The following is a 19831-nucleotide window of genomic DNA, read 5'->3' on the forward strand; positions in this document are numbered from 1 at the left end:
TGTGTGTGCATGCCTATGTATGTACAAGTGTTTGTATGCATTTATGTGTGTATGCTTGTGTGTGCATGAGTGTATATGTGTGCCTATGCGTGTATGTGAGTGCATATGTATATGGGTGTGTGCATGTCTGTGCAAATGTATGTGTGTGATCGCATACATATGCATATTTGCTTGTGTGTGCATAAATATATGTGTTAGTGGATCTGTGTGCTTTTGTATGTATATGAGTATATATATGCGTGGGTGTGTATGTGTGTGCACCTGTGTGTATGTGTGTAGGAGCATTGCAGTGCATGTGTGTTTGTTTGTGTGTCTATTCATATGTGTGTGCTTCCTGGGAGGTTTTAGGGACAGTAGTTGTCATTTTCTTTTACTACACCTAATTAAATTCTGTAGATATTTTCAAAGTAAAATAAAATTGGGCCAGCCCCAGTGGCCTAGTGGTTAAGTTCAGCAAGCTCCACTTTGGTGGCCTGAGTTCAGTTCCTGGGTGCAGACCTACACCACTAGTCTCTTCCCAGGCGCTGACCTACATTGCTTGTCTCTCAGTGGCCATGCTGTGGTGACAGCTCACATACAAAAAGAGGAAGATTAGCAATAGATGTTAGCTCAGGGTAAATCTTTCTCAGCAAAAAAAAAAAAAAGAAAAAAGAAAAAAAAGTAAAATAAGATCATGCTCCCTCCCTTACTAAAAACTTTCAATATTCTCCCATTTCAGGTAGAATAAAAATCTACCCTTAGCGATGGCCTTTTACTTGTTCAATATAGTCTAGCCAAATTACTCTTTTTTCTATCCCAGGTTCATTCTTGCCTCAAGACTTCTGTATATACTGTTCCCACTTTGGGAATGCTCTGCCTGCATATTGTCACCTTCTTAAAGAGACCGCTTCTGATCACTGAATATAATTAAGTTGCCACCTCCTCCTCCAACCCCAGCACCGCGGGCACCAGGCACCCTTTTTTATTTTCTTTATAACATATATTGTTATCTGGAATTGTGGCACTCATTTGTATGTTTGATTGTATGTTGCCTGGCTCTCCCCAAGTTAGAATGGAAGCATCATGAGGGCTAAGCCTGTGTCTATATTGTTCACAGCCATCCCAGCACTTGGGGACAATAGTAGACGTTGTATAGCTATTTGTGGGTTGAGAGAACGCATAACTATTGAAGATGTATGCACTATGAGGCATTGCCTCACACAGTTTAACTCAAAATATTATTTTACATTACTACATTAATTAGCATCCTCTTCTTCATTGACTTTATGAACTTTGACATTTAAGTAACCTTAGACTGATATGTGTTTTATTTAATATGTTTAAAGAGATCAAGGTCTCTATAATATAATCAAAGCAAACTCCACAACCAACACAAATATTACAAGGGGGGGAGTTACAAGGCATACTCCTGTGTTATTTATTTATTTATTTTTTTGAGTACTCAAATCTGGAAATAGAATCCTGGAAGGTTTTTTTCCCAGTCACTGGCATTCAAATCTCACATACTTCATTGAGGCAAAAATCAACAAAGGGCAAAAAAAAAAAAATCAACAAGGAATATTCTGGAGTAGAGTGGTTGTTTCTGTTGGGTTGTTTCATTATTTGCATAAAAAAGATCCAAATTTTTTATTGCTGCTTTTAGCTTAGGTATACAATTCTTAGACATCTGGATACAAGTAAAAACTTGAGTCAACATCTGGTTGCTTCCAAATATCTGTATCTTTGATGTTGTATAGATGCAACCTCAGAGATTTTGTGATACACTCTTACTCGGGCCAGAAGGCATGGAGAAATAGGGTACATAAGTACCTTCTGTGGATGTTCTTTATCCACATGGGATCCTTTGTAGATCAGAGGAGCATTGCCTGGCACTGCATTTGTGGAAAATACATGTAGATGCGATAAGAAAAGCAAATTTTCATTAAGATCAGAAGCAGATATACTGAAGGGTAACAATAAAATACTGATGTGTTTTCAGTTACTACTTGGAGTTTTATATTACAGTAAATACATCTTACATTTCAGAACTCTTGTAGGTTTTAATCTTCCTATTGTTTCTTGTCAACACAACTAGTCAGGATTTGTAGTTTTAACACACAGTTATAAGTAATAGAAGCAGATCATGGACTTTAACAAAATGGTGTATTTATCTTATTCCAGTGTTGTGAATAGAAAAGCTGCTAACGAACGGCAATTTTACAAAATACAGATTCTCCAAAGTCCAAAAGTCCCACCATGTGTTGGAAGTTGATATGTAGAGGGCATGCCTTCTGGAATGTTCCATGAGATGCGACTATAGACTACTAAAAAATGTTTAGTGTACCTGGCAAAGGCTAAGAGCGTAGCATTAAATGAATCAAAATAAAGATAGAATGCTAGTGCAGTATTTGCTAGAGGCCTAATGGCTCCAAGATTAAAATATTGTCTCACTGAGTCTCAGTGAGTGTCAGAGATGTATAAATCCCTACATACTTCTGCATAGTCACTTTTAACATCTTCAAGTCTTTGGCATGATCTGTGAGTGTTTTATACTGTTTTCGAATTTCAGTGAATAGTTTTATCCACTTGGTCCTAATCTATCATTAACCTCTTCATTTCTTCTCTGTTTTAAAGGGGCCAGAGCCTTGACAATCTCATCCAAGTGACCCCTGAAGTAAACAGAAGCACCCCAGGGTAAGGATTATGTCTTATCTTTCTTCCTTCCCTGTCTGCATCAATTTGTGGCACTCATCAGAGAAGCTGTGTTGAAAAATCTTTGGATTGGAATCAGAAAGTCTGACCTCCATTAATTACCAGCTGGATGCCTTTGAGCAAGTCCCTTGAACGCTCTGAGCTCAGACATCTTTAGTTCTCAAACGAGATCATAATGTCTGTTCCATCTTTGTCACTTGATTGTTGTAAGAATCAAGTGAAATAATAGACATAAAACCCCTTTAAAGCAAAAAGGCACTACAAACAGAAATTATTAACAAAATATAGTTTAGTTACAGTGGCAGCATTAGATGGAATATTTAGAGAGGCCAGGTGAGAGTTTTTGGCAAGTCATTATGTAGTCCCTGAATTGATTTTTTTTTAACTCAATCTTGCCCTAACTTCGTTTTGAGGGTAAAATGGGAAACTGAGCCAGAATATCAATGATTTGTATGTAGGTCAAAATTTTTACTTTTTCAAATGAAGGGCATAGACTGGTGTTTATTTTTCTCAAAACTTAATAGTAAAATTCATCTTGAGCACATATATCCTTTCAATTAAAATACTTAATTGATTTAATTCCATTTTTACTTATCATTTTTTTTTTTGTTTAAAGTTCCAAAGACCTTGATAACCTCATCAAAGTGGATCCAAGAATGGGAAAAAGTGTGCAAGGGTAAGATTTAATACGCTCCTTTTATTTTTTTCACACTAACCAATGCTTACAAACATAATTAAATTATCATTTCAGCAGACTGACACTGAAGTCAATAATAGTTCAAGAAAAGCCATGCAACCCTCATGACCTCACATCTGGAATGTTAAAGATTTTGGTCAACTGATTTCTAATGTAAGGGAGGTACCCTTTGATTCATTAGATGCACAGTTGTTTTCCCAGGATGGACAGGACACTTTTATTTGTTGATTTGTTTATTTTTCTTAAGTAGAAGGTGGCACAGGCAAGGGGAAAGAACGGAGCTCATAGCCTGGCTCTGCCCCTCACTGACTGTGCGAAATGGGACTGGTCACTTCCCCTGTTTGGACTTCAGTTTTCTCATCCTCAACGTGAGGAAACCGGACCAAGTACGCTCTAGTCACTTCCAACACTAATTCAGTTACTAAGTTCCAGTAAGATGGGTTGGTGTCATGGAAAAGCACATGCGGTTTATCTAACATGAAGTTAGATTATTTACCTTTAAATTCCAGCCCTGCCGCTACTACCTACGTGTGAAAAACTTAATCTTTATGTGTCTCAACTTTTCCCTTTGTGAAATTGGAATGATAATGCTTCCTATGGCAAAGGATTGATGGGAGGACTGACTTATATAAATCATGTAAATCACTTAGGACAATGCCCAGCATGTCATGAATTGTCTAAAACCATTAGTTATTGTTTATTATTTCTATGCAGTTATAGTTAGGTCCAAAAGTATATATTCATAGTCAGCACTGAAAAACTGTTGAGGTGATCTCTGTTTAGTATTTTATAAGAAAAAATGTTTCTCAGCTTTAACAAATATTTGCAATCACATGATGTAAATTGACCACGGATCTGATCATTTGTTCCATGTTTTATAGGGCCCAAAGTCTTGACAGCCTCATCAAAGTGGCTCCTGAAACAAACAGAACTAACCAAGGGTGAGGTTTATGGAACTCTTCTCGCTCTCCTTTTTTTTCTATTCAACTTGAAAATATGATAGAATTTGTTGTCACACCATAGAGACAGCCAGTAATGGACCCAAAATCAACAGCTTTCTGTCAGAAACCTAGTGTTCAAGTCCTTGCTCCAGGCTCCCTAGCTGTGAGCTTTAGTGGAGGGGAGAGAATTCCTTAAAATATCTCATATCAATGTAAGATTTATGTCCCACACTTGGGATTTCCTCAAAATGAATTGGGATTCCCCATGAGATGAAACAACATCCCAAAACAATTTCTTAGAGCTAAGCAGTCTAAAGGAAGATCTTCATGTGAACAAAAATTCTCCTTTCTTCCTCCATCATTCATTCCCTCTCCTCTTTCTGTCTGCCACCCAAACACTTCCTAAAGTTGGGAGATCGTTTTCAAAAATTATACTCAGTTCATTGAAATAAAGAAGAATACAAAGAAGGACGTTTTTCTTTTATATAGAGAGAATTTTCTCTAAGGTACATCATGTTGTGTAATCTAAGAGACATGACAAAACTGTGGAGCTATAAACATACATTGTTACACTAGTTGGAACATAAGTTAAATATAAAAGATACCAAAGTATGTATCTTCTTTCTGACAGATTTCCTATCTTACTTTGCATATAGGAATACTCTCTATTTTTACTATCATTTAAAGTTTAATAGACTACATAAGGGGTCAGCATAGATAGTAGATATTTGAGGTTTGGGGGGCCAAAATAGTCTCCGTTTTAACTAGTCAACTAACAGCCACAGACGATACATTGTAAATGAATAGGCATGGCTGTGTGCCAATAAAACTTTATTTACAAATCCAGACTGCAGGCTGGATTTAGCTTGAGAACCGCAGATTGCTCACCCCTGGACTAGATAGTATTTCATGTGGGTAGGGCAGGAGGATCAACTCTGAATGTATTTGGGGCAGCTGCCAGAACACAGCCTGCTGCCCATCCTCCTCTCCCTTACTTATATCGTTTTATTTATTTTATGGTTAGATAAAAAATTCCATCATTCTTTTACCTGAATATTTAGTGCTAAATTGTCCTTAGATTTTGATCACTAAATGAGAATATAATGTTATTATTATTTTCTGAGGGTCAGGTACTGAATCCAGAGACCGTATAATACCTTATATTACAGATTAAGATTCAGAGAAAGATAGATGTCCCTTGTTCGTCTTCCAAGATAACTTAGTATCTAAAGGTGAAGATGGCCTTAATCATATGACCTTTACTGCACAGTCTTTGGGCCTCTATTTTAGTACCCGCATGCTACCGTGTATTGCATTTGGTCATGTGTCATTTCTTCCACTTGGTAGTAAAATTTCTGAGTTCAGAGATCACTTACTAACTGTAATTTTAGACGAATCACTTAATCCCCTTTAAGCCTCAGCTTCTTTATCTGTAAAGTGGGGATTGTAAGAGTTAACTTCTTCATGAGTTCCTAGAAAAATTAGATGAGATCAAGCTTGTAAAGCACTGAATGCTCAAGTACTTATTAGACATTGTCTATTGGTATTATTATTAGTTACTATTTTTTCTTCATTGTTGGGTCCCATAGCACCACTCAGTGCTTAATTCAGAGAAGATAGCAAAGAAATTATCCTATTAGGTTGAACCTTACAAAATTATTGACTGTCAACCATGTTTGACTCTATAAAATGACAATTTCATGTAGTTCAACATAGTAGAATGCAGTAATTTACATGCAAGGATATGTGCATGGTAAAATTAGTTTATAGGTTAATCCTAAAGATTAGTTAAGTGATATAAGCCTTTCTGGTCCTTTTTTCTTTGGGATATATAACATATCATCCAATAATAAGGTATATCAGATTAAGCCTCTTGTTCAGGCCTTTTGGTGTTACAGTTGGGATAAGAGTCCAGTGTGATAATAGAAAGGCCTTTTTAGAGCTATGACTGCCTATTTGAGCATTTGGAGTAAAAACAAGGTGTGTAATCTGAAGTCTTACTTGTTCTGATTTAGCATTGCATGAAGTACGATTCTAAAGTGATTTGATTAATATCTTGGAATAGCCTCAATATTACATATTCACATTATGTCTATTACCTGCATACCTTAGAATCAGGACGTAACTCTTTTTTTTGTTACGTCCTAGGTTTTGTTTTGAAGGGAAGCAAGGAGCACATGGAAATGATGAACAGTTTTACATTTTTCTGTTATTCATTACAACCTTCAAAAGTATTCCAAATATTAATCCTACTGCAAAATATAATATGGGAAATTAGGAGTTTAAGAGTAATTTAAATTTGAGGTTGTCTTGAAAGGAATATGACTAAAACTAAATTAAATTCTCATATATACATAGTTGTGTAAGAAATGGATTGATAGTAGCCAACTGCTTTTACATAGAGCTAAAAAGGGAATTCAAGTAATGATGAAGTTTTAAATTAGCAACAGTCACTTAATTCAATATTAAAGTTGAAAAAATGTGTAAATTATTATTTATTTTAGTTGATTTTACCAGCTATTGAAACTTACAATATATTTTTAGGAACAAAGACCTGGACAATCTTATCAAAGTGATTCCCTCAGCAAACAAAAGGTAAGCTTATCAAGACTGTTGAAGACTCCTGAGCAAGTCTCCAAATTATGCCAAAAAATAAGATTAATTGTATATTTTAGGACATTTTGAAAGGAGACATAAAAAAATGAGAACATATTAATTTGTTGATGTTTAATAATCTCGGATAGATTCTTCTTTTATTATAGCTTCAATTTATTTCATTATAATATTGTTTAAAATTATAATATTGAAACTAATTTTGTTTAATTACTACTTGAAAAATTCATTTTGTTGCAATCACATAACTAGATTATTACTGTAAATGTATAGTTAACAAATTGTAAGTTCATAAAACTGAATAAACCAAAGAATATTGGCTTTCTACTCTTTCACAAACCCAAGGATTAATTTTTAAATGACTCTTGAGAAGGTGACACAGCATTCATATACTTGATTAGAATATTTTTTCATGACATTAAATATACTTCTGTCTTCTTGAGAAGTTAAGACCCATTATACCCTGGAACAAAATTTAGGAAAGCATGACAATGGGGCTAGCCCTGTGGCACAGTGGTTAAATTGCACACTCTGCCTCAGCGGCCTGGAGTTCATGGGTTCAGATCCCAGGTGCAGACCTATGCACCGCTTATCAAGCCATGCTGTGGCAGTGACCCACCTACAAAATAGAGGAAGATTGGCACAGGTGTTAGCTCAGGGACAATCTTCCTCAAGAAAAAGAAGAAGATTGGCAACAGAGATGTTAGCTTAGGACCAATCATCCTCACCAAAAAAAAAAAGAAAGCATGACAGAGTAACTCTACGCTACCTCTCAGAATTATTGTGATGATAACATTGGTGAAAGCATTATGCAGATGGAAGGAATTATTGTGAACATATTGGAAGGAAGGATGTCAGCAGGAGGAAGCATGAGGTTTGGGGTCCAGCTGCTATGGTTTCAATCCTGGTTCACCCTCAGCCACTTCTTAGGTACTTGGGCCCAAGGAGTACCTTAACTTATATGAAGCTCAATTTCTTTATTTATAAAGGCAGGACGATCATATCTACCTCAGTAGATTGTTTTGAGAATTTTTAAAAACTTCATAAAGTAGAAACTCAGTTAACATTAGTTTTTATCTGGGATCACATTGAATGATTCACAACTGTCAAAAGAAAACATACTGATCATAAAATTTGCTGATTTCCAACTGAATGTGACCTTTTATTTTATTTTGTTTTAGTAGTGAACAAGGTCTTGATGAACGTATTAATGTAAGCTCCAAAGCTGCCAAAAACATGGCTGGGTAAGAGAAGGATGTTATTTATTTGTTTTGTTTTGTTTCTCCTTAACTAAACACAATATGAATATAAATCACTTATAATCATTCTGTGGGCAAATTGAATATAAGTCTTGAAAAGCATCACAATTTTTGTATGTCCCTGGAAACAGATATTTAACCATTTGTTGCTAGCAAGAAAGAGGGGCAGCTGGAAAATATGTGATGGTGGCTTCACTTCTTTCAGCCTCAAGGAAAGCAATTAGAAGGAGTGACTAGGGCACAGCACAGCTAGTCTATGCACTGTTTGTTTTATAGGACTGATGTTAATGCCTTTGTCTGAAACTGATTAAAATTTATTAATGATAGTTAATTAGAAAAAAAGACCAGACGCTTCATTAGATTCATCACCAGCAATATCATTCACCTCGTTTTCAAAGAGTGTTTTCTGTTAGTCAGTGGAAATGTCATGAAGGTCATTGCTTCTTAGATGGTTTGCTGCTCCCAGCAAAGTTATGGACCTAAAATTTGATAATACTTTAAGTAGTGTCTGTAAGATGATGAAATTCACTTTTTGTCTCTGGTTATATGAATATTTTTATATCATTATACACTACTAATAAATATATCTTAAAAATGTTTTCATGATTTTCCTTTTTGAATTTAGTTGGTACATATAAAAATTGCAAAATTTTAGAGCTAGAGGGAGGGAACCTCAGAGAACTCATAGCCCCATTAGTTTGAACAATTTTGAAAACCACTGTTTCAGCCAAACCTATTCAATTTACAGAAGAGGAAATGAAGAATCAGAAAAGTTAAGTGATTTGACCAGGGTCACAGAGAAAACTAGTGGAAGACTGATAGTAGTTCTGTGATCTGTTAGGCAGTGAATAATTACTGAGCACCTACTGGGTTTGAAGCTTACAACTAGGTATCATTAGTTGCACATTAGGTATAATTACAGGCTGTGAACGCCAAAAAGAGAATTCAGTAGACATAGTCAATCTTATTAACAGCAGGCAATTATCATAGATTAAAGCTAATTACGTACCAGGGGCACAGAGATGTTACTCCAGGACAATAATAGGTTGTCAATTTAATATATTACATTTTTGGAATATTCATGTACTACTTGCTGAATATAAAATGCATTGTCGGTGCATTGCATTTAAAAAGAAAAAGAAACATTGAATAGATAACTTAATAAACACGACAGGCAGTCAAATTCACATTCATCCTTTCCCAGGAGTAGAAGATGTTAGAGAGGACAGAGCCTTGAAGATGATCCGATCCAATCTCTTCATTTCACAGATGAGAATACTGAGGCCAGGGGCAAAAATCTCAGAGTCTTATGTGAGTTCTTCTAACTCCCAGCCCACCTCTTGGTCTTTAAACCACAGTACACAGACTTTGATCTTAAAATAAATGAGTTAATTAAGCACCTCAGGAAATAGCAGAAGCTATAAAGCTAGGATTGTTGCTCCTGTCATGGGACAGTCAGGAGGTGTCCTTTGAAAGATTACTTCATAGATGACAACGGCACAAATGTGCAAATGACTACAAAGCTCTTTACAGCTTTTAAAGTACATGGAAGTAATCACAGCTAAATATTCTGTTGTATCCCTTTACTACATCCTTAAAGCAAAATAAGTAAAAGCAGTAACTTGAGTAGGAAAAATGTTACATTTTTCCAGGTTAAATTTAGACATAAGATTCTTGTGTTTGCAGGGATCTAGGCCCTGAAAAAAATATCTATAAATTTGTTGCTTTCACTTCATTGAGATAAATTGCATGATGCTATCAATCAAGGCAATTCAGGACTGTTACTGAGATCCTTGTTTTATTGACACACGATATTGTCTTTTAGGTGTAGGGTAGAACACAGCATACATTCCTATGTTTTCTAGTCAGTGTTTCTCAAACTGTGGGTTGCAACTCATTCAAGGGTCTTGTGACTAATTTAGTGAGTGGCAATCAGCATTTTTTCCCAATTAAATTGAACTAAATCGAGTAGAAAATATGAGAGTTCTTATGTAGTAAGAGTGTTAGTTCACGAAATGTATATTGTATTGTGTGTGTGTATGTCTGAAAAGAGAGTATTGGACTGTGATGTAAAATGTATTTCTTAATGGACTTTATGAAACAGTAGTTTGAATGTCACTGTTCCAGGTTGTTGAATGAATCAAATTCTCTGTGCTCAGCAGAACAGTGAAAATGGAAGTTCTCACGTTTGCGTTTGCACTTTCTGTGCAGCTTACTCTTAATTATGCTGGTACATGAATATTAAACATAGTTACACTAAAAAATATTGTGATTAATTTTACGTGAAAAGGTTGTGGCCTTTGAACATATTATCTCCTCTACAAAGTTTTATTCTTGTATTTTTTTTGCGATATGTGAAATTAACCTCATTTTAAAGATTGTTGTGTTCCAGGCACAGTTCAGTTTTATAACAGGTTTTGCAATCAATTTATGAAAGGAAATTATATTTTAAATAGTTCTCATTTGTTAATCATTCCTTTAATAGTATTTGTAGACATCAGTTGATTATCTTTAGTTGAGAATATTATTTTGAAGGTAATTCAAAACAGTGAAAATTCAGTTAGGGGTTGTCTGTCTACCATGGAAACCTGAGAACAATGAGGACCAGACCAAACTGAGTGGAACCATGAGCTGGGAAGCGCATTCTACAGAAAGATTTAAGACTGGGGAAGGGAAATGCAGACCTTTCTCAGACCTATTTGACGGTTAACCTGTAAGTGGTTCCCCTTCAGTTCTTAACCTTGCATCAGTCTTTTTGATGAGTGAAATGTATTTCATTTTTGTGTAAGGAAAAAGGACTCTTACTTAGGGGGAAAGGAGTGCAGGGATATTGCTGTCCAAGATGGTACTGGAAGCGGATGTCATCAGTCCTGTGATTTCTTGCCATGGCAGGCTATTGTATTTCTTTGAATAACTATTAAAAAGGGATTTAGAGGAACACTTTGAAAAATCACTACTTTCCAACCCTCAAAACAAGGTATTATGCTGAGACAGTGAATGACAACAAACCACGTGGGAGGAAATACTGTTCTGTGACTGAGAAAAGAAACTGGTAGGACTTCAAATAGAAAGTGGATAGTTTTCAGAGTATGTAATTTGACCATGAACAACTGATTTTAATTTGTCTTTTTAGTCATTGTAGAGAAAAGAAAGGTTACAATTTTGATGGATTGCTGGAACTCTCTTTGCCAAGCCTTATGTTAAGTACAATCCCAATTTTAGAGCTTATTATTGTTTCAAAAAATATCTTTAGTTCGTGAATGTGATTTTAAAAATAACAAGGACATTAAAATCAGTTTATATATTTGTAATGTGAAAACATTCGAGAGTGAAAAGTGGTTAATCACCGGATGTTTGCCATGAACACTTAGGGAGCATGCTCTCGTGGGTGTGCTCTGGCAATAAAGTATGTAAAGTAAGAGTAGTTTATTTTCTGACCCAGCAAAATTCATCCTACCCTAGATTGGTTAAAAAATTTATTTCAAGGCTGTCCTATGCTAAACCAGTATGTCTCATTCTAAATGATAAGATGGCTAATCCTTTCTTCCTATTTCCAACCAATTTACCCTCATATTATCTCTAACCCAAGCTGCTTTAATGTTTTCCCACTTAAAGAAATCAAGATCTTGATAAACTCATCAAAGTGAATCCTGAAACTCTCACCAACAATCGAAGGTAATAGAACTATATTCATTTTTGTACTTTGGTCAGGAAGAATATTTTGTTTTATTATTATTTCAAGAAGATTTATGACCTTAATGATCTTACCAAAAGAACTTTATAATTATCAGGCTTTCTTTTTTTTTTTCTATTTAAAGAAACGAGGATTTTGATAACCTCATCAAAGTGAATCCTGCAGTAATCAGAAGCAATCAGAGGTAATCAAATAAAAGCAATCATTTCACACTTTCATCTGTCTGTTGCCCCTGCATGGAGTGGATTTAAAGTGTTGTTTTATTTGCACAGATACAGAGAATAGATTGGTTACCAGAGGGGAACCAGGGAGGGAGGAGGGTAAAAGGGGTGATAAGGCACCGTGTATGGTGATGGATAGTAATTAGTCTTTGGGTGGTGAACATGATGTAGTCTACACAGAAATCGACACATAATGATGTACACCTGAAATTTATATAATGTTATAAACCAATGTTACCTCAGTAAAATAAAATAAAATGTTGTTTTATTGACCTAGCACAACCAAAAAACCTATCACTAATCTGAACATCTTTTTTTCTGTTTTGAATAGCCAAGACTTGGACAATCTTATTAAAGTGAAACCTTCAGCTCTCAGAAACATGGAGCGGTAAGTGACTTTGTCTAACTATCTTGACAGGTTCTCAACATTCTAGGTTAAGAATTTTCTCTTTTTCTCTCTCTCTCTTCTAAAGAAGGCTTCTCTTTTTATTTAGTGTTCCAATAAGGACACATTGATAACCCATGTGTCTCCTGTCAGCAAGGAAACCTTGCATTCTTTTGGAATCAATTGCACTATTTTGCACTCAATTCTGTGCTTTTTATTTGCACTAAGACAACTTAGTATTTGTTGTTTATAGGAAATGAAGTGTCAGGACTGAAATGGAAAATGAATGAAATTAAATAAGAAGAAAAAGTATTTTGGAGAAGCTGAACCTAACTGGTGGTTTATATGGATGCCTACAGAGCATCGGAAAGGGTATTCAGGGTCTTCAGAATTACGGAACCACAGCTAGTGCGAGCTCGCAAAATATTACAGCAGATTTTAACCTTGAACTTCCATTTTGAGTTCTGCAAATATCTTATAATTCACTGTCTTTATGTCATATCTTTCACCAAAAGGGCTTTATTAATAGATAATAGATAACACACTAGAGTGTATTGTATTAAATGTCCAAATACTTCTGCTGGCTTGAAATGTTATCATAATAATCATATAGCTGGGAATCACAGTCTCAATGTTCTGGATGAAGAAAGCAAATTAACATATGGAAAAGTGTTTTGAACTCGCTGGGAGAAAGAGGACAGTGTAATGTACTCATTGACCAAGCTCTTATGTCTCCTAGTTTGTTTTCTACATTAGTGCTTTATTTTGCTTTTTCTTTTTTGTACGTTTTTATCACTGGGGTGTTGGCGTCTCTGAAGCGGGAAGGTACAAAGGTAACTGAAGAGCAATTGCTACTTAGAGAGTAGCATTTATTGAGCACTGATGGTGTGACTGGCAATTTATATACATTTAATCCTCACAGCAATCCCATGACAAACATGTCATACACCCTATTTTACAGAAGAGAAAACTATAGCTCAAAGACATGAAATAACCTTCTCAAGAAAGAAAATACATCCTGGATCTAAACTCAAGTCCTTCTGATGTCATTACCTCGAGTAAAAACAAAAGTTCTGTGAAAAACAAAAGCTCAGACTCTCCTCTTCTTTCCATCCTTCATACTCCCTGCAGTCGCTTCCCTTCCAATGCCCCTCCCGCCCGGGAGTGAAAGGACTACAATTAGATACATTTATTCTAGAAAAGTATTGTTAAAATGGCAGGGAGGAGACAAAGTACTTGTCTCACAGAGGTTTTCCCATAGCTGAAATAACAGCAGATTTTGGGTGTCAACCCTGCCGCTGATAATTGTATGGAAATATCTTTGCTAAGTAGAACCACTTCTTCACAGTGGTATTGGTTGGGGTAGATTTTTCTTTTTGTTAGTAACAGTTTCAGGAGGTTCCCAACCATGCTGGAAGAGGTTAGGTTTAATAACCACATGTGGAATAACTCACGGTATCTTCTACTGTAGCCAGTTCGTCGCTCGGTGGCCGAGTCCACAAAATGCACTTCCCTCCCGCTCTCACTTTGCCCTTCTTACTTTCTCCTCCGTCCCTCCCTCCCTCCCTCTGGGAAACGTGTTATGTTGACAGACAATGGTAACTTTCTCATAAGAGTTTTGCCTCATTAGAAGAGGTTAATTTTATAAAAAGGTAGTTTGTATTTCAGCAACCCCTAATAAAATATCTATAAAAAGGAGAGATTTCCTTTATATAGATGGATTACTATAAAAAGGAAATTTAAAAATATTGACCAAGATGTTGCTTTCGGATGGCAGCTTGATCCACAGATCTAACCTAAGCAACGTCTGACTATTCTTTAGTAGTTACACCAGATTTGATCATAATCAGCCAGAATGGTCAAGAATTATCACAGAACAGACAAACAGGAAAGCTGCCTATTTGAAAAAAAGTGACTTCATTCAATTGGTTCAGTCACATGTATCTATAGTGTGTCTATGCTGCCCACTTGATTTTAACGGGTAGAGAGAGGGGGCATTTTAAAGTGCCTCCACCTAGGAATGCCAGCCACAATACACTTTTATATCCAATTCAGTGTGACATGAGCACTGATTATTTAATAGTGTAACAGCAGTGAATCAGAGTTCTTTTTATCTGACTTTGCTGACATTTCCAGCAGCTGTCTATTTAATTCACAGTTAGGGGCAGAATAAACTCCAGTCATTGATCAGAATGTACGCAGGTGTCCCTGAGCTCCTTCTAGGAACACAATAACCTGAATGAATGCAGATGTGCACAGAATTTTCATTTATTCAGGGAGAAACTGCATGACTTCTGGTGATGACAGTTTCACATTTTGGTGAACAGACATTAAAGAGAGATATTCACTTATCTGCAGCCTATAAACTGCTGCCCCCAAATGAAGATTGAAAAGCATCTAGTGACACTTGGGCTTTTACAGTTAGAAAAAGCATCCTTCATCTGAAGTAGAAAAAAAAATTCTAAACTATTTGTAGTATTATCCTTCCATCTTTTTAAGGGCTTCCTATTTGCTAACACACATACCTTCAAGTTTTTAGTGTTCCAATAAGAGAAGAGTTCCTTTCCATCTTCCTATTGCATATTTCTCATATTTTTCCTTGAGACAGAAATCTGGGAAGGGGTAACCTTGACTCTTTCCATTGCTTCAATTCTGGTGATCAATAGGTCACTTTGGATGCTTCTAATTATCTCAGGAACTGAGACACTTCAACATCCCCGCCACTACTGTCTAGATTATTGTGCAGTCCCCTAATTGGTCCCTCTGCTGCCAGTCTTTCTTTTGCCCTTCTATTTGCCATATTGTAGAGTGATCTTCCTAAAACACAAATCTGATCACCTCATTCTTCTGATGAAATCCTTCAGTAGCTTCCCACTGCCATTGGATAGGTGCTGTACTCCTTAACCTGGTTTCCAAAGCCCACCAATCCTGCCTCCAGAGACCTTTCTACTCCCCTCCCCTATTACCCTCCACCTCCAAGCAATCCCTACTCTCACACACACCCTGACTCTCACACTCCTCATTCCTCCTTCATCGCTGTTGCATAGATAACTTCTACTTATCCTTTAGATGTCAGCTTAAATGTCTCTCTCTCAGGCTCTGGGAAGCCCCATTGGCCCATTACATCTGCATCAGATGCTTCTTCTAGATATGATCAAGCTCTCTGTCTTCCCCATCCCATGGCATTCGTCTCTTAGAGAGAATTATTATTTAGTCATCTCTCTCTGACTATAGGATTTTTAATGGCAAGGATTGGGTTTGTCTTGTTCATTTCTATCTACAGGGCATAGCACAATGCCTGGCATACACTAGGTGCCTAACAAATATTCTGTGAATTAAAGGTTAAATCTCAAACTAATTGAGGCCCTGTGATCATCCACTAGGTAAAGCCTATTTCTTTTCAACTCTAATATTCCGAGCCCCCATGAGTGAAACCAGACTAAAGGAATCTGATATAAGACTGATCTCCTTGCTTAAGCAAATGACTATCTCTTGCCCATGACATAATCTCAATGAACCCTGGTGAATTAGAGCCACTGAAATTCTTGGTCGCATCTTAAAATACCTAACGTGTCCAGTTTCTCTATAGACCTGTTAATTTCTTTAATTTAAAATCTATAAGACTCCCTCATTGAAATGAATTATGAAAATATATAAAGCTGGGCCCATTTTGCCATGTCAATAGCATTGTTGGAGAATTATACTGGTTATCTCACTGTATTCTACACTCCTTTCAGAGAGACAAATATTCCTTTTGAACTAAAGCTTAGTGCCTAGGATTTAGTTCTTGGCATAAAAGAAGTACCATAGTAAATTTTTTATATGGAGGCTCTTAATTTTGCAAATGTGTTTGATACTCTACAAAAGCAATTTAAGTAAGCTATATAGCGAGAAATATATTGCAGCTCTTAATAAATACCTCCCACACTCTCATAAGAGAGGAAAAGCAGTTGGGAGTGAGCTGATAAGCTCATGAAGAGCTTATCCTAGGAAAAGTTGTATAAGAAACATGATAATAACTTGGTCCCCAGAATCTGTATTTTTTTCTTAATCTGCCCTGTAAGGGACTGTCGTATTCCTTAGTGGGGCAGTGAAAAACAAATTACATTATTATAACATGGATAAATGCCTATATTCAAAATTTGTGCTATGACCTTCCAAATAGATAACATATTTTCTCCTAAACGTTTTGAAATCTACATTTAAAAAAGCATTTTTAGTTGCAATAACTAACAACAATTTCTTTTTAGCATTTTTCACTGTATCACAGAGAATTGGTGACTTTTCTTGGAGTTAATTCCAACTACTCATAAATTATACAAGTCAGGATTATAAGGTCTTCCTTCCACTACAACTGCCGTGAAAAGGGTTTGGAATCAAGCCTTTGCTCGACCCTGCAGCATTTGCTGGGCTTCTATAAAAGTCGGTTTTTCACACTTGGACTCACAGCTCTTCATCTTCTACCGTGGTGTAAAAGACATGATGCAATAGACGTGGTCTTAATTAAAGAATGAAATTTATTTTTAAATCTTTCAACTTGAGGAGTTTATGGGCAATCTGAACTTCTTTTATTGGATCTTCAAATCTAGCTGATGACATCAACCAGGGTGAACAAGCAAATACACATTTTGTACTTTTCATAATCTGGAACTTTCTATTTTGCTTTAAGTATTAGTATAGATTATTCAGATTAAAATTTTATAATCCACTCTACCAAACCTGATAGGTGATACTGTTTAATAAAAATAACAAAAATTCTATGAAACCACTAATAAAATGGTTTATTCGATGGTTTGCAATTATACCAGTTTGGGAGTGTACTTCTTTGAAGGCATGCATAGGTCCAGTTTTGAGTTATCTACCTGTAGTTGTTGGATTTGTAAGATTCTGATTTCTTCTCCTTCCTCACATCCAAACCCATTCCTGCTCTCCCTCACAAGAGCTGGTGTCCAAAAAGGCTTGGGTACTAGGTGGGGAAAGGGGGAAAAGTGTAAGCAGAGCAAAGATGCAGTGTCTGAAGCAGCTAAGACAGGAAAGTGCCAGAGGAAGTGAGGACGTCCAGCATCAGGCAGAGAAACTACAGGTAATCGTGTTGTGAGGGCAGAAGCAGATCTGTATTAATTTGTGAGGGCTTCCAGAGCAAAGTGCCACAGACTGGATGGCTTAAAACAAAAATTTATTTTCTCACAGTTCTGGAGCCTAGAACTCCAAGATCAAGATGTCAGTAGCGCTGGTTTCTTCTGAGGGCTGAGAGGGTGGGGTCTACTCTAGGCCTCTCTCCTTGGCTTGTCTTCACCCTGTGTCTTCATGTTGTCTTCATCTATGTGTGTCTGAGTCCAAATTTCTTCTTCTCATAAGGATACCCATCATATTGGATTAGGGACCACCCTAATGACCTCATTTATACTTGATTACCTCTGTAAAGAACCCATCTCCAAATAAAGTCACATTCTGACATACTGGCATTAGAACTTCAACAGGTGAATTTGGAGTGGGGGGCACCATTGGACCCCTAACAACATCCCCAAATAAGGAAACAAAGCCAGGATTGAGAGCTATGAAAAAAAGGAAAGAAATATCTACAATTCAAGGATGAAGTAAGGCAGGTTCTGGGTGATTGACACAAATAGAGGTGAAATGTCCACCACTGGCTTTACTAATCTTTTTCTACATGATCATCATGTACACTATGTACCTGGATGTGGGTGGAGCTGACTGATTGCCTTAAAGGTTCAGGGTCTAATATCTTTCCCTTGGGAAATGTCTTTTCCCAGAGCTAGGTAAGGCAGTAATAGATTTCCCCCAGAGAAGGAGGAAAAGAGAACTGAATTTAACTCTACAAGTATTTTTGGAGCAGCTACTACATGCAAGGCCATATTAGGCCATGGTAATGTGACTCTACTCCCAAGTCATAATGAAAATCACCAGCTTCCTTATAGAATGGTACTGGGTTTATCCAAGGTTAGCAGGACAAGGAGAATCATTTCCTGGGGCAAAATTCTAATTCCGCAATATTCACATTTCCTGGTGATCTTTCACTATTTACCACTGCCAACCATCCCAGTTTGGCATTCCTAGGAAACTAGATTATGGAATACCATGATACTTCACTTAGTTTTATTCTATTGTCCCTAAGTATTTAGTAGTAAAGTATTACTTTAAAGTGTGAAGGGGAGGATGACAATGTCTGGGCTATTAAGAAAGTATGGTGGCCCCTGAGGCCAAGAAGGTGGCTCTAGTACTTAATGAAGGACCATCAGGAGTTAGGCCAATGCAAAGCCCTCAGTTTCCATTTCTAAATTTGAAGGATGCAAGCTGGGAGGTATCCTTACTCAGTTGTAGCAGTTATCTTGAGGAAGTCAATTTTGAGTTCTATATCATTCAGACTGCCGAATCAAATGATTTTGATACTTCTGAACTACTACTGAAATCCTGTGCTTTTTTAATATACTAATTGGAATATTTTCTGCTGTAACTCACATTAAAAAATAATTTAACGATTTTTATATTTTTAAAAATATGCAGCTAGTATTTTAAAAGTGAAGTTTAAGTGTAGCTATGGAATGCTGCTTAGTTTGCAAATTTATCAATTATTGATGGTTTGGATGTTACATAAAAAGAGTATTAAATCTCATTCCATATAAATATGAGAACTTTTATCTTATTTTTCATCCTTATCAATATTAATTTTGTGAGTGAGTGTCCATATACTGATTCCAAGTATGATAACCTTCTTTAAATCCACTGCTCGGGACCAAGAGAAGGGAGAATTATAAAAACTGGTGTTAATTCCAAACATGTAAAAGGCCAGAGCAGAAATAAAAATGAAAAGGTAGTCTCTCAAAATTTTGGACTCAATAGTGCCTACTGCTGTGTCACTGCACTTCTACTAGCGCTCATTTACACTTCTTCAGTTCACCCACAACGGGAGTCATTGTGACACAAATTTTATTTACATTAACTCCTTCGTTCCCACCACAACTTTATGAGATTAGGTATTGTTATCTTGGTTTACAAAATGAAGCTTGGAAAGGTTGATTAGCTTGCCCAAGGAAGTAGGGGAAGAGACCGCCTCATTGTTCTGACTCCTGAACGATGCTGCTAACCCATACGGTTCATGACAAAGGCTTTTCCAAACTCACGAAAAAAAAATCAAGATCTACCAGTGTTATAGCAAATATATAAAGAACATACCAGAGAACATTGTCTCTCATGAGAGAGTGTCAAATCGTTACTGCAGCCCAAGATTTAAGAATCTAATCATTCCATTTATCCTCCACATTGTGAATTATTTATTCAAATTTTGGGTTGACTTCTCAGGCGTCTGTGA

The 19831-nt window shown here is 36.4% G+C and overlaps 1 protein-coding gene across 17 annotated transcripts in view; it reads left to right on the forward strand.

Moving 5' to 3' along the window:
• The window catches only part of SCEL (sciellin), a 273404-nt gene that overhangs the window by 233172 nt on the left and 20401 nt on the right, over positions 1-19831 (forward strand). For all 17 annotated transcript variants that reach the window (XM_070520021.1, XM_070520022.1, XM_014859936.3 and 14 more), the window contains 8 exons: positions 2614-2673; positions 3308-3367; positions 4270-4329; positions 6874-6924; positions 8124-8186; positions 11817-11876; positions 12020-12079; positions 12448-12504. In XM_070520021.1, the coding sequence (XP_070376122.1) occupies positions 2614-2673; positions 3308-3367; positions 4270-4329; positions 6874-6924; positions 8124-8186; positions 11817-11876; positions 12020-12079; positions 12448-12504 (471 nt within the window). The remainder of the gene's footprint in view (positions 1-2613; positions 2674-3307; positions 3368-4269; positions 4330-6873; positions 6925-8123; positions 8187-11816; positions 11877-12019; positions 12080-12447; positions 12505-19831) is intronic.

This window comes from Equus asinus, chromosome 11, assembly GCF_041296235.1.
Source record: "Equus asinus isolate D_3611 breed Donkey chromosome 11, EquAss-T2T_v2, whole genome shotgun sequence".
In the NCBI taxonomy this organism is placed as follows: domain Eukaryota; kingdom Metazoa; phylum Chordata; class Mammalia; order Perissodactyla; family Equidae; genus Equus; species Equus asinus.